This window comes from Manis pentadactyla, chromosome 10 (genome assembly GCF_030020395.1).
Source record: "Manis pentadactyla isolate mManPen7 chromosome 10, mManPen7.hap1, whole genome shotgun sequence".
Taxonomy (NCBI): Eukaryota; Metazoa; Chordata; class Mammalia; order Pholidota; family Manidae; genus Manis; species Manis pentadactyla.
In genome coordinates, this window is record NC_080028.1 from 36,184,214 (window position 1) to 36,197,851 (window position 13,638).

General features: G+C 43.3%; 1 protein-coding gene across 3 annotated transcripts in view; it reads left to right on the top strand.

Moving 5' to 3' along the window:
• Nucleotides 1-13,638, top strand: part of SLC4A8 (solute carrier family 4 member 8) — a 92,470-nt gene that overhangs the window by 57,306 nt on the left and 21,526 nt on the right. For 2 of the 3 annotated variants that reach the window (XM_057486613.1, XM_036915112.2), the window contains 6 exons: nt 719-819; nt 6,580-6,754; nt 7,360-7,493; nt 8,252-8,497; nt 11,175-11,280; nt 11,823-11,984. In XM_057486613.1, coding sequence (XP_057342596.1) covers nt 719-819; nt 6,580-6,754; nt 7,360-7,493; nt 8,252-8,497; nt 11,175-11,280; nt 11,823-11,984 — 924 coding nt within the window. The remainder of the gene's footprint in view (nt 1-718; nt 820-6,579; nt 6,755-7,359; nt 7,494-8,251; nt 8,498-11,174; nt 11,281-11,822; nt 11,985-13,638) is intronic. The other variant, XM_057486610.1, reaches the window with a different exon arrangement.

The window sequence follows — 13,638 nt, forward strand, 5'->3', positions numbered from 1 at the left end:
GGCAATGGTGGCTTAGCTCCACTTCCTGACTACATACCATGGACAAAGCAAAGGGCATGTGGATATGCTAAACATATCAAGACATGGCCCTGTTTCAGCGCACCTAGAATGTCAGAACACTAATAAAAAATGAATATGCAGTAATATAGTTTGGCTCTGGTGTGATGGGATCAGTCAGGATCTTTTGAAGGTTTGATGTGGAATGGCAGAGAGAAGAGGGGAGGACATTTCTTGAGAGGGTATCATAAATGAGGCCATTAAATGAAAAGAACAAGTTGTATAAAGAGAGCAAATAGAGGGCTCCATACTTTTTGAAAGGTTAAAGATGGGAAGGGAACTCCTACTGTGTGCTAGACACCTAGCCAGGAGCTTTACGTAAGCTCATTCAACCTTCCCAGCAACATCCAAAATAAGTATTATCCTTAATTTTGCAAGTGAGGTATAAAACTATTTTCAAGTTTTTAAGGTAAAGTAATACTGCGCAGAGGCAGATTGAAACTGAAACTTAGGTCATATATGATGTGAAAGCCTCCATTTTTTCTGTTTCTGGGCAAAACAGAGTTAGGAATCAGGCACTAATGGAGAGGAGGAGAAATTATTTATTATGTTTTTTTTTTTCAATAAACTGTCCCAAATCAGTAAATGCATTTGAAAGCTACGAACACCTGGGCACAGACTAAACAGCTGATTTTATTAATTTTTTATCCTTTGTTTAAAGGAGAAAAGGAAAATGCCTGGAGTTCCAAATGGAAATGTTTGCCACATAGAACAAGAACCACATGGGGGCCACAGTGGGCCAGAACTTCAGCGCACTGGGCGGTAAGTTCTGGGACATTTCACAGCTGATACCGCATGACTGGGCTCAAGTTGTGTAAAGGAATGAGTTATCCTCTTTGCTTTCAGCCTTCTTCTCTGTAGTATTTTTATTGGCCAGGAATGACTTTTCAAATGGAACCACTGACTATAAGTATTATGAATATATCAAATACTGTATTCATTCATTCAAGTTTCTCAACCACCTGCCATGTTCTGCCTCACCTCCAGTCCTTCCCACACGTCACTCTCTCTGGTTTTAGCACTCATGCCCTTCCTCATCTCTTGGCTAATGGCTACTTATCCTTTTGTCTCAGCTTAGGTGTCCCTTTCTTTGGAAAGCCTTCCAGGACTCTCTGTAGATGAACATTCCTGCTATGTGGGGGCACAGCTTTCAGCTCTGCCCCCACCCACCTGCCACTTGCCCCACTCCCGTTACAGCCCTTGTTATGCTTTATTATTATTGCTTCACTTGTTGTCTTTCCTCCTAGAATTTTTGTTCTATAAGGGCAGGGACGCCATTATATCCTTAGCACCCAGCACAGTGCCCTGCACAGAGAAGGTGTTCAATATCTGATGAATTAATGAATACTTTAAAAAAGTATGTCTGTTCTGTAGCATAAATGGACTAGATATAGATAAATATTGAGTGATTATTTTAGGGAACTCCCACAGGATAGGAAAATAGGTACTATTTTGGGTGTGTGTGATCCCAGAATAGTTAATTTACTCTCTAGGTCAAGATTTTAGGGACAGATGTCCAAGAAAGAGGTTGTCTAGGGTAGGTGAGGGAGGCAGGTCCCAGATTAGGAGGTTTTATTTGCCAGGCAGGAAGTAAAAGAGGATGATATTTTGGGTTGGAGTGACATTCAGAAGTGTCCCCCAGATTGTGGGAGAAGGTTGAGACTATGGTTCTGGCTCTGTAAGTTTTACTTGTGTCTAAGAAGGATCTACTGGGCAGAGACTCTCGGAACAGGACTCAATTGTGAAAGAAGCTTTTCAATGTCCTCTACTCCCTTGCTTTCACCTTATTTTTTTCCTCCTTGCTTCAGGTTGCTTTCCTTATTCTTCTATCCTCAATTCTCTACCCAGTGGAAACTCAGGGTTTTTTTTGGAATTGGGGAGAGTGACTTATTTTTCCACTCTTGAAAATTCAAGGAGAAGCCAGGAGGGGAGACTGAGAAGCAGGAGAGATGGCGCTTAACCAGCAGTGTCCTGATAGGGAGTGTGCTTCCTGGTTGGAGGAATGCATTTGAGGGTGTGGACAGATGATGAGGCTCCAGGGAGGGGTTACCTGAGGAAGGGAGAGCCCTCTGACAGCAGGAGTTGCTGAAATGAGGGAGCAACGTCCAAGAGAAGATTCAACATTTTCTTTTAAGTCGGGAGAGGTCCAAATTGTGTGGAGAGGCCTGGTATTAAGAGGTAGTTCAAGGGAAGCAGCTGTCCTTCCCTCAGTCCTAGAATAGGATTGTGACTATCCTAGATGAGGTGGTGTATTTTAGAGGAAAAGTCTTGGGTATGGATTTGACAGGATTTCAGAGTTATGATTGGTCTGTTGAATATAAATGGTATCCACACCCCAGGACGTAGAATTTGATAGTAGTGTAAATGAGGGCAAAAGGCTGTGCACACAGGTATCTATGCAGAGGTGAGGTTTCAGGTTTCTGGGTTTGTTTGTTTATTAAAGTATTATTGATATACAATCTTATGAAGGTTTCACATGAACAACATTGTGGTTTCAACATTCACCCATATGATCAAGTCCTCATCAGGTTTCCTTTGGTGTCAGTGGAGAATCACTAAGAGTCCCAGGCCTTCTGAGGGGGTCACTTATAATCAGTTCCACATGGGGGTTCAGGCGACCCCTAGATTGGATCTCAACAGTGATAGAATCTCAGAAATGGTGACTGACATCCCAAAAGAAAATCCCATGTAGCCAGGATCATCACATGCTTATTCATAAACCCCTCTACTTACAGTAACAAAGTCCCTTCACTCACAAATTCAAATTGGGTTTGAGGAAGTTCTCCTGTGATGTTGGGCCAGAAACTTGAGGGACAGACAAGCTGAAAGGAAGGGTTATTTAGAACCAGAGCCTAGGCGTGCATGTTGCGGGAGAGGCGTCTCCTCCTGACCCGGAGCTTTCCTCGGAGCCCTCAGTGAAAGACCAAAGACACATGGGCTTCCTCCTGTTGTAGCCTTTTATGCCAGGTGGCCTAATGACTGCACCAGGGGGTTATATTCTATGCTAACTCTGGCCCTTTTCTCCATCTCAGATTATATAGGGAATGAATGGGGACTTTCCCCTGCAGATGGACATCCTAGAACTTTCTGGGCCTTCCTAGACTGCACAGACTAAAAATACATTAGCCTGGGTTTTATAATTTTTCATATCATTAGTTGTATTTCTTTGAGGCAGAAAACCTGCTTTGTGCATATCATGTTATACAACCTGGGGCAAAACTTGGAGACTTAGGGGATGCTATCCTCATTGGTTGGAGAGGTATTTGAAGATGGAGTAGTATAGACTCTAAGGAGAAGGGAAGGGAGACATCGTTGAAAACAGTACTTTGAGTTTATTCTCTGACCTGCCACCACCCCAGGGCTAAGACAGTGTCTCCGACCTCCCCGATGTTGACTCAGCCTGTGATGCAGTCATTCCTATCCGCAAGGAAGAGGAAAGTCTGACTGGATTCCTAGGCCAGAAGCTTCGCAGCAGGGAGGATACTCTAGAAGGGGTTTTCCTTGTAGATTTATGTATTTGCTGGGGATGTCACTTTGGGGAAGGGCTCATGAAAAAAGAATCAGGAACTGCTATTTCGATGATACCCCGCACTTCAAACAGGTTTCTTCCAAAGCACACCAGACAAATGGATGGCTGTCCTGTCCCTAAAGCCCTCCAGAGAAGGGTTCCCTAAGTCAGTGCTCAAGAGCCTAGTGACCCTCTACACGGGTAAGTCCTTTCTTGCATCAAGCTTGAAGTCATGTCCCTGTGTGCCTCTCCCCACAAAAAACTTGAACATTCATCAAGGGTAGTACTGAAAGGGAAAGAAATCTCAATGTGGAGAGAAGCATCCATGCCTGATTAATGTCTGTGTAGATCTGCAATTTTCATGGCCTGATTTTATGCATGAGTGAGGTATGTGGCTGACTCCATAAACAGTACTCAGAAATTATTTGATTAATTTATAGTTATGCCAGCTACAAGAGCCTCAGATCCTTTCTCTCCCCTTTTAATCACTGCTAAGCAGGTAGATGTCCCCCTTTTCCATGGCTTCTCATAAACCCATTTCACATACATCCTTTGCCTATACGCCCAGATGTTCCTTCCTGAACGTGCCTCCTCTGTCTGGGAGCCAACCAGTCATGGCAGCATCTCAGGTTGCCTCGGGGGTGAGGATCATTATTGCCGAAGGAGATTCTTCTCCCAAAATAATACCTTCTAGAGGAAGGACATCAGTGATTAAGAGGTGATATTCACAAGATGCTACACATGCTATGTTGGCTAAGGACCCAGAAACACTTGAATCTTGTTCCAGACTAATCACGGCTGCTTGGAAGGTCCTGGAGGGGTTGTTTGCCTAGAGAAGAAAACAAGACAAGACAAAGTGACACTTTATCATGAACTGGAGCCTTGGTCCCAAACCCTGAGGTGGGGCTCTGATGCTCTAGGTTAGACGCTGTAGGTAGCTCCTCACCTAAGCTAGGCTCACCAGGCAGGCTAAAAGCAAAGCCGTTCACAAGGTTGGCTTTGCCTCTCTCCCCTAAGCCGGACCCACACTGTGATGTTACACTGTTAGTTGGGAAGGGTGAATCCCAACTACACCCACCCAAACCAGAGGGAAGGAGTAAGTGGGTGGATAGAACAGTGTCTGCCCTGTGTCCACCTGCCCCCACTTCCACCTGGCTAAATGAGAGAGAGCACTTGAGTGGAGGAAGATTGCTGGCTGGGCTTTCTCCCCTGGCACATAAGCCCCAGGCCTCCAGGTACTCCTCAAGGCTCATAGGCAGAGAGAAAAGAAAGAGCTGATCATGCGTCCTTTCATGGAAGACTAGCTTGCTTTTTTTGGTGTTTGTTTGGTTTGGTTTTTTTTAGCTTTTTTGTTATAGAAAATTCTGAACATATAAAAAAGAAGAGAGAATAGTGTAATGAAACCCCATGTGCCCATCAGCAGTTATCAACATTTTTCCAGTCTTGCTTAATCTATTTCTCCCCACTTAATTATTTTATTTTTATGTTTTCTAGATTTTAAACCAAATCACTGGTATCATGTCATTTTACCTGTAACTATTCAGTATGTATCTCTGTTTAATAAGGGCATTTAAAAAAACAACTATCATGCCATTATGAAATCTAACAAAATTAACAAATTCTTTAAATTGTCTAATGCTCAGTCCACATTCAACTCTTTGTAGTCATCTTAGCAACATATTTTTTTAGAGTTCATTTGTTTGCCATTAGATCCCAAGGTTTGCATTTGGCTATTATGTTCCTATTCTGTAACAGTCCTCCTTTTGTTTTCTGTGCCATTGATTTGTAGAAGAAACCAGTAGTTTGTCTTATAGAATGCTGAGAGGCTCTTTTTGTGACTCACCTATCAACTGTCACCCTGAAGCAGTGACTCTACTCACAGAGAGAGTGACCCACTCTGAGCCCTCCTCCTCCTTGAGGCGGGTATCTTGCTCTTGAGCCGTCTCACCCCGGGGAAGTGGAGAGGGCTCTGAAAGTCCTGCCACCAAGTCCTGTTGAGGCTGCCTGCTGATTAGCCCTTGAATCCATTCACTTCTCAGCCAAACTAACCACCTCCAGTCTTGCCCCATGGTCCATTTATTGCACCCCTGCCAGAGTGGTTCCTCCAGAATGCATGTTTAATTATGTTGCTCTCCTATTTACAATCCTTCAGTGACTTGACATGCCGTTAGGATAAAGTTCTCATTCCCTAACATGGCCAGGCCCTTTGTGACTTGGCTTCTCCAGCTTCTCCAGCCTTGTCTCTTGGTATTTACCCTCACGGTCTCATCCAGCCACATCTATGTCAGCACCTTGAACCCGCCGTGTACTCTCACCTCTAGTTGTGACTAGTGCTACCCCCTCAGCCTCACCTGGCTAACTCCTGGTCTGTTTTCCGGGCCCCCGCTGAAATGCCCCTCCCTGCTCTGTGCTGCTGTGGCGCCTCCACAGCCCTGCTTATCTCCCGTCCTAGACCTGTGGTCTGCAAGAGAAGGGTTGTGTGGCCCTGCTCACCGCTGCATCTCCCGTACCTGGCAGAGCCCAGCACGGAGTATCTGCTACTCCTTATCAACTGCATGAATGAATTTTTATGCTAATTTTTCAAGAGTAACGTGGGTAGTTGTTCAGAGTAGGAAAGTGCATGTGACAGGGGCTTTTAATCTAGAAAACATATAATAAAACTAACAATTTTAATACCTTGAATTAGTTGTGCACATTTCCTCCTAATAGCTCAGAATTTGAAGTTTGAAGCTAATACTTAATTCCATGGTAATTTTTGGCAAATTTTTATTCAGTGGGTAATAGCACACCCCAATTAATTCTTTTCATGCTTGGGGTAATCATTCAAATTCATGCCCTTGGTTGCAAATAGAATCTCTGCTCTCTCCAGAGATCTTTCTCCTATCTGGGGTCAAACTGAAGCCAAAGTATTACCTCAGTACAGAGCACATTTGAAGTGCTTTCAAATGTGTGCTGTTTGTTTGCTTTTATGGGAGAGGGACTGCATTAGAGGCCTGTCTGCCATGTTTCCACAGGCTCTTTGGGGGCTTGGTGTTGGACATCAAACGGAAGGCTCCCTGGTACTGGAGCGACTACCGGGATGCACTCAGCTTACAGTGTTTGGCCTCCTTTCTGTTCCTGTACTGTGCCTGCATGTCACCTGTCATCACCTTTGGGGGACTGCTCGGAGAAGCCACTGAGGGACGCATAGTAAGAACTTTTAACCACTTGTAATGGTCCCAAACATGACTTAAAATATTGTGGTGGCAGTCAAGTCCACTGAGGGGAAAACTCGCTGGATGAGAACTCAGGAGATTGGATTCTTTCTACTAAATTTCTATGTTCTTCTGACTTCATACCCAGCAGCAACAGTTCTGCCATTAGAATAGATGCTCTTTTGCTTGAATATTAGTTTCAGTAGCTGATTTCCCAGTTGAATTGCCCATTGTACCAAGGATAGAAAATGATGTACTGATGTCATTTGAAAATAAGATTCAAGGTGACTCCATATGCTAGCATGTAGTGTGAACAGTATCATTGTGCTTTCTGTATATATTTAAATACTGGATTGAGTCACAGCAGAACAGGACTTAGTTAGGGAATATGTGTTGATGGATTTGGGCATCTGAATTATCAGTGATACTCATTTACAGGAATATTAGACAGCATGTACACTTCACTCTTGCTAAGATGAAATTCAAGCAAATGCCTTGTCAAGGCACACAGGAGAGCTCAGCCAAGACTGCACCAGCTCGTGTTCCTCATTACAGATGGGCTGCAGACTCAGTGATGCTTCTTTTCCCCCCCTCCCTCAGAGTGCAATTGAATCCTTGTTTGGAGCCTCCATGACTGGGATTGCATATTCCTTGTTTGCGGGACAGGCTCTCACCATCCTGGGAAGTACTGGGCCGGTGCTTGTGTTTGAAAAGATTTTGTTCAAATTCTGCAAGTAAGACATTGGTTTTCTGAAAATTAACTGGGTGTATTATTGTGTTGTTAGGATTGAATGTCAGAGTCCTAGATGAGTATAAGCAGGAAAATACCTTTCTGGGCTGCACAAACCTGAAGGAAGAATACCGTTTGGTCTGTTGTCCTGACCCTAGGTAGCACCATACCTAAAGTAGCAGCTCTCCTAGTCCTAAAGAGCTTTATTAATGTCCCTCAGACATCACTGAAGACTTGGCTTTTTAATCTTTAAAAAAAACTTTCCCTACTTAATTCAAACTATTCCCTACTTAATGTAAATCCATTTCCATTCTACGGTGATTTTGAATTTGGCCTAATACCCACCCTTGACGTTCTGGTTGCTAGTAGTAGTGGGGGCTCAGCCAGGCCACCATTTCCCTACTTTTCCTATAAAATCTCTTTTTCATTTTGTATTAGAAGTAGGAGCATGTGGAATAAGGACCAACTCCTTTTTCTTAACTGTAAGAATAAGATTTTAATCACAGTGGGCAGAAGTGTGTGTGGGACCACTCCTTCCTTCCCCACTTCCCATGCCCTTGCTGTGGCAAAGTCCACCTGTGAAGGAAATCTTGGTCACAGCTGTCCCAGGGCAGCATTTAGGAGTGAAGTCAAGGGAGAACTAGGGATAAAATGGGCTGCAGTACTGGAATGGATAATATAAGATGAATTAACCACGTTTCTGAGCCTTTGTCTCATAATGCTGTCCACCCATGGTTTTGATGAACTTTGGTGTTGTTTCAGGGACTACGCTCTGTCATATCTCTCTCTGCGAGCTTGTATTGGACTGTGGACTGCCTTCCTGTGTATTGTCCTTGTGGCAACTGATGCCAGTTCCCTTGTCTGCTACATTACTCGCTTCACTGAAGAAGCATTTGCGTCCCTGATTTGCATTATTTTCATCTATGAAGCAATAGAAAAGCTGATTCACCTGGCAGAGACCTACCCCATCCACATGCACAGCCAGCTGGACCACCTTAGCCTATATTAGTATGTCTGCTTTCTGCTTGTCTTTTTTTTTTTTTTTTTGAGCAAAGGGCCTGAGGTTAATGGCTGATGTAGTAGGCCAGGCAGCGCTTGTAGCTTCTGTTAAGGAAGTATCTTGGCCCTCTGGGACACAGAACTCTGAGATAGGTGTGAAGACTTAAGGGCTGCCAGAGGACAACAGTCAAAGGTGATGATGGAGAGCATGGACTAAGAGTGAAACTCAGAGGGACTTGAGAAATACTTCCCAGAGCACATCTGTTGGTTCCAAGTATTGAGACAAAGATAGGCTGCAAATGTAGAAGGAAGAACTTTTTGTCAGGACTTGTGAGACCCTGGACCATGTTGTTAAGATTCTCTGAAAGTGTGTGCAGGCTACTCTCAGGAAGCATTAGGTAGAGATACATTAATAATTCCTTACAGATCCATAGGTCTCTTGCTCTGTGTTCTAAAGATCTAGAAATCTATTTGCTTACCTAGATTTCAACTGAAGAGACTGTTTTCTTCACAGGCTCAATATAGTCCAGATAAACTGGAAAAGAAACACAGTATTTGGCTGTGTTTTCAGCCATCTAGGAGAGGCTGGTCCTATAAAACACTTTTTCTCTGGTATAGTATTCTATAAATTATGATGAAAGACCCTCATCCTTTAGTTTTGTATATCAGGTTCCCTCCCTCCTGGCTGTACATATCAGATACAGCAGGTCTGATGGTGAACAATTTCAACCTGAAACTGCCTGAACAGAGAGAGCACACTGCCTGGAGGTGTCTCCTAACTAGCCACAATGTAGTTTTATAGATTCTAGTTATCCATTCATTAACCTTTTTAAAAATAATAATTCATATAAAATTTATTAAAGTTAAAAAAATTATTTTTTTACAAAATAACCAATAGGGAGCATCGTCTTTTAAGCCTAGTGGATTGCCGGTTGGCATTGGAGTTCTGGATTGCTCATTGGCATTGGACTAAGGTTCATTCTTTGATTTTTTTTTTTAATCATTCACTTATCCATTTAACACATTTTTGTTGTGCACCTACTATGTTCCAGGCACTGTTTTAGGTCCTGGAAACATAGTGGTAAACATGATAGACAAAGGATCTACCCTCAGAGGTTTATATCCTAGTAGGAGAAGACAGACAAAAGTGACCAGACCTGGACTGAGTAGACTGGACCTGGATACTGTAACTCTTTGTTAATAAAACTCAAGATGGTATTTTTCTTAGTTGCATTCCACTGTTGGTTCATATGGAACTGATGTGAAGCTAAAACTCTCCCATCACTTTAAATGATGTTATGTTAATGTGTGGATCTGATTTATTCAATAGACTTACTTTTTTTTTAGAGCAGTTTTCATGTTCATAGTAAATTGAGCAGAAAGTACAGAGAGTCTCCCCCTGCCCCCTGCCCCTGCACAGCACAGGCTCCCCACTATCAACATTCCACATAAGACTGGTATGTTTGTTGCAATCAGTGACTGTATAGTGACACACTGTTACCACCCAAAGTCCATAGTGTACATTAGGGTTCAGTCTTGGTGGTGTGCATTCTATACTTTGATGAATGTATAACAACATATCCACTATTATAGAATCATATAGTATAGTTTCACTGCCTGAAAAATCCTCTGTGTTTTGCCTACTCATCCCTCTCCACTACTCTAACCCCTGGCAACCACTGATCTTTTTTACTGTCTCCATAGTTTTATCTTTTCCACAATGTCATGTACTTGTAGTCATACAGTATGTAGGCTTTTCAGATTGGCTTCATTCACTTAGTAATACACACTTAAAGATCTTCTATATCTTTTTATGGCTTTATAGCATTTCTTTTTAGTGCTGAATAACTGACAATCCATTGTCTAAATGTACTACAGTACATCCATTCACCTACTGAAGGATATCTTTGTTGCTTTCAGGTTTGGAATTGATTTTTTATACCTAAATGTAGGACTGTATAGCTTTTCCTATTACTTTTCATTTTGTTGGCTTCCTATTATTACAACCTGTTGAGATCTTTTTGAATTTTAATCCTGTCATGCTATATCCTTAGAAGGCATGCTCATTAAATACACAGATGGAAAAGCAAAGTTTGTGGGAATGTCTATGTCAGTTGAGGCATGAAGCATGATGGGACTGGGAAGCAACACGGTGGCCAGTGGGACAAGTGCAGTCTGGTCTGGTTTAGACAGAAGAAGTGGACTGGGAAAACCAGAGACTGGCCAGGGTAGAGGGATATTGCCAGGGATAATACAGTGTCAGAAAGAGCTTGTGTACAGTTTCAGGCGACTCTGATTGTGAAAGCAAGACTGTGATGGGGTAATAGGGAGCGAGATACCTAGGCTTGGAGGAAGCTGTTGAAGGCTGAACTGAGTATCAGGTCCTCCTTGCTATGTAGATTGAGCTTCATAGGAAGAGCCTGAGAGAGAGGAAGAAAGTAAGGAAACCGCTAGTTCCGCCCAAGACCCACACATAGATATGAGTCTATCTTTAGTAATAACTGCCTAAAAAACTGGAGTGTGGTTGGGCCTACAGATGGGCCTCAACCAAAGGACCAGTCTCAGGAATCTGAAGTTGCCAAAGAGAAACAAGGCAGGTGCTGACAGGGCCTTTAGCCCAGTCATGGCCAGAAATATTGCACTGCTTGCTTACTGCTTTCCTCAGGAATCTTTCTTTTTCCCTCAGCTGCAGGTGTACTCTCCCAGAGAATCCCAGCAATCACACCCTGCAGTACTGGAAGGACCACAACATCATGACCTCAGAAGTCCACTGGGCCAACCTGACCATTAGTGTGAGCACTCTGCCCACCAGGTTTAAGAGGGCCTTCGAGGAAGAAGTGGGGGGAGCCGTTCAGCAAGCTCTAGTATTTTCAGAAATAAAGCTTTTTCTTTAAATCTATTCATACTGAATCTTCCTTCCTCTTCAAACATTCTCTTGTACATAAATGGAAAAGATTACCTATCTCTCCACTCCCACATGCATCCCACCCAGGGACCCTGCACTAGGTATACATGGGAATGAAACCGGGCAGGGCAGGGAGGCAGATCCAGTTTTGTGGGGTTGAAGAACATTCAAATTTGGAAATCCTCTGTAATCTAAACAATACAAATTGCTAGGGCCCTGAATCTCAAGTTTGCTTGGGATAATTCTGGTTTCATTTTCAGAAGTATCTTAGTGAGGATCATAAATACTCACCCCACTTGGAAGGAGCCTGTGTAAGGAAGAGCCCCACAGCTGCAACTGTAGAAGGACAGATGAGTGGTGGCCTCACAGGGCTGCAGCTGTTTTTCCCTTATGCCTGCCTTCCATCAGCCAGGATGTTTGTCCCTCCAGGAATGTCAAGAGCTGCATGGAGAGTTCATGGGATCTGCTTGTGGCCATCATGGACCCTATACTCCTGATGTGCTCTTTTGGTCCTGCATTCTCTTCTTCACCACCTTCATCCTCTCGAGCACCTTAAAGACGTTTAAGACAAGTCGCTATTTCCCAACCAGAGTAGGTAGCATGCTCATGTATATCTTCTGTGTTAGAATTCTAATATAACAGAGCCTGTTCTCAGCTGCCATGCTGCTTGCTGAGTTGAGTGGCAGGTGGAGAGCTCCAAATGTCCTGATGAACCATGCTGTGCCATTCTCTTCTTCTAGTGTCTGGCAGCCTCCTTCATAGATGGGTAGTGTGGAATGAAGGGTTAATACTTTAAAAACTTTTTGATTTAAAAGTGCCAGGTGAGTTTAAGGTGGTAGTAGTGTTCTCTAGAAGCTATTAAGTCTCATTTCCAGGAGCCGGGACATGTGGCATGCAATAGTTAGAGCTGGCTCCTAAATATGGTAAGTTGGGATGATCTCTTTGGGTAGATAGGGGGCCCCAAGGTCTCCTCCTAGGGATGGCTTGTGTAATAGCTTATGAAATCACTGGTCACTTTGGCTGCAGCAGCTAAAGTGCTCCTGACTTGATTTGCCTGACTGTTTAAGTCTCAACCTTTCCCTGATGCAGGCGGCACTGTTTGTATCATGACCAGTTTTGGTGGGACAGGATTAGAGGCTGTGTGTAGAGTGGCTAAAGGGGCCTTTGCTTTGAAAAGGAGTTCATATCAGGAGGAAGTGGTTTTTCTGTAAGTGAGGTTTCTTTCAGTCAGGCACATTTGCAGAACAGGATGTGTGTGAATGGGTTGAAGGCTCATTTGATTAGATGTTTACTGCACACACATACATGACTAAAACACATTCTTAGACTTCAGTGAGCCTATACCATAGTTAAGGGAGGCACATGTTAAATAAGTTCTAGGTCATTGTTTCTGGACAAACAGTTAACAGGTAGCAGTTGTGTATTAACTCTGCTCAGGCTTGGGTTAAATGTTAAATGCTATGGGGGATGCAGGAGGGTTAAAACATGGTTTCTGCCATCATATAGGAGGGAGAAACACATGGAACAACCAGGTGCAGATGAGACAGTTGTGAAGAGTTAGATGCCAACCTGGGATGTCAGTGCCATAGGAGTTCAGAGGTGAAAAGGGTCACTGGGCCCTGGGATGGTTAAGATGGGCTCCATGGGGCAGCTGCACATTCAGAGAATTTATGTAACATTTGGAGGAGAATTAACAAAACTGGGGATGAGGAGGCAGAAACTCCCTTTCAAAGGAGAGCAAAGTCATATTAAGGTATTAGTGATGTTATGTGTGCCTAAGACATATTTTGATCTGTCTCTGCTAGAAGTTCAGATTAAGACAGACACTGGGCATTTCAGAGGCATTGTATGTTATTAAAGCTACACTAGTCCTCTTAGGGACAAATGGTAATATGTGCTATGGAGAAATATAAAGCAAGATAGGAGTATAGGATGTGCTGGGATAGAGGGTAGTGACCAATTTTAAGTAGGATCATTAGAGATGATCTCATGGAGAAGGTGATTATTGAGGGTAGGTAAAGGGAATGAGGGAGCTACTTGAGAGGTAACCCGGAGAAAAAGCATTTGCAGTTAGAGGGATGAGCAAGTACAAAGGCCCTGGGGTGAGAGTGTAATGTTTAAGAAACAAAGAGGTCTGTGTGGCTGGCACAAAGTGAGTGAATGGAAGAATGTTAGGAGTTGTGGTCAGAGAGGTAATGATTCCAGTGTGTGTGGGCCTCATAGGCCAAGAAGGCCTTTTGGGTTT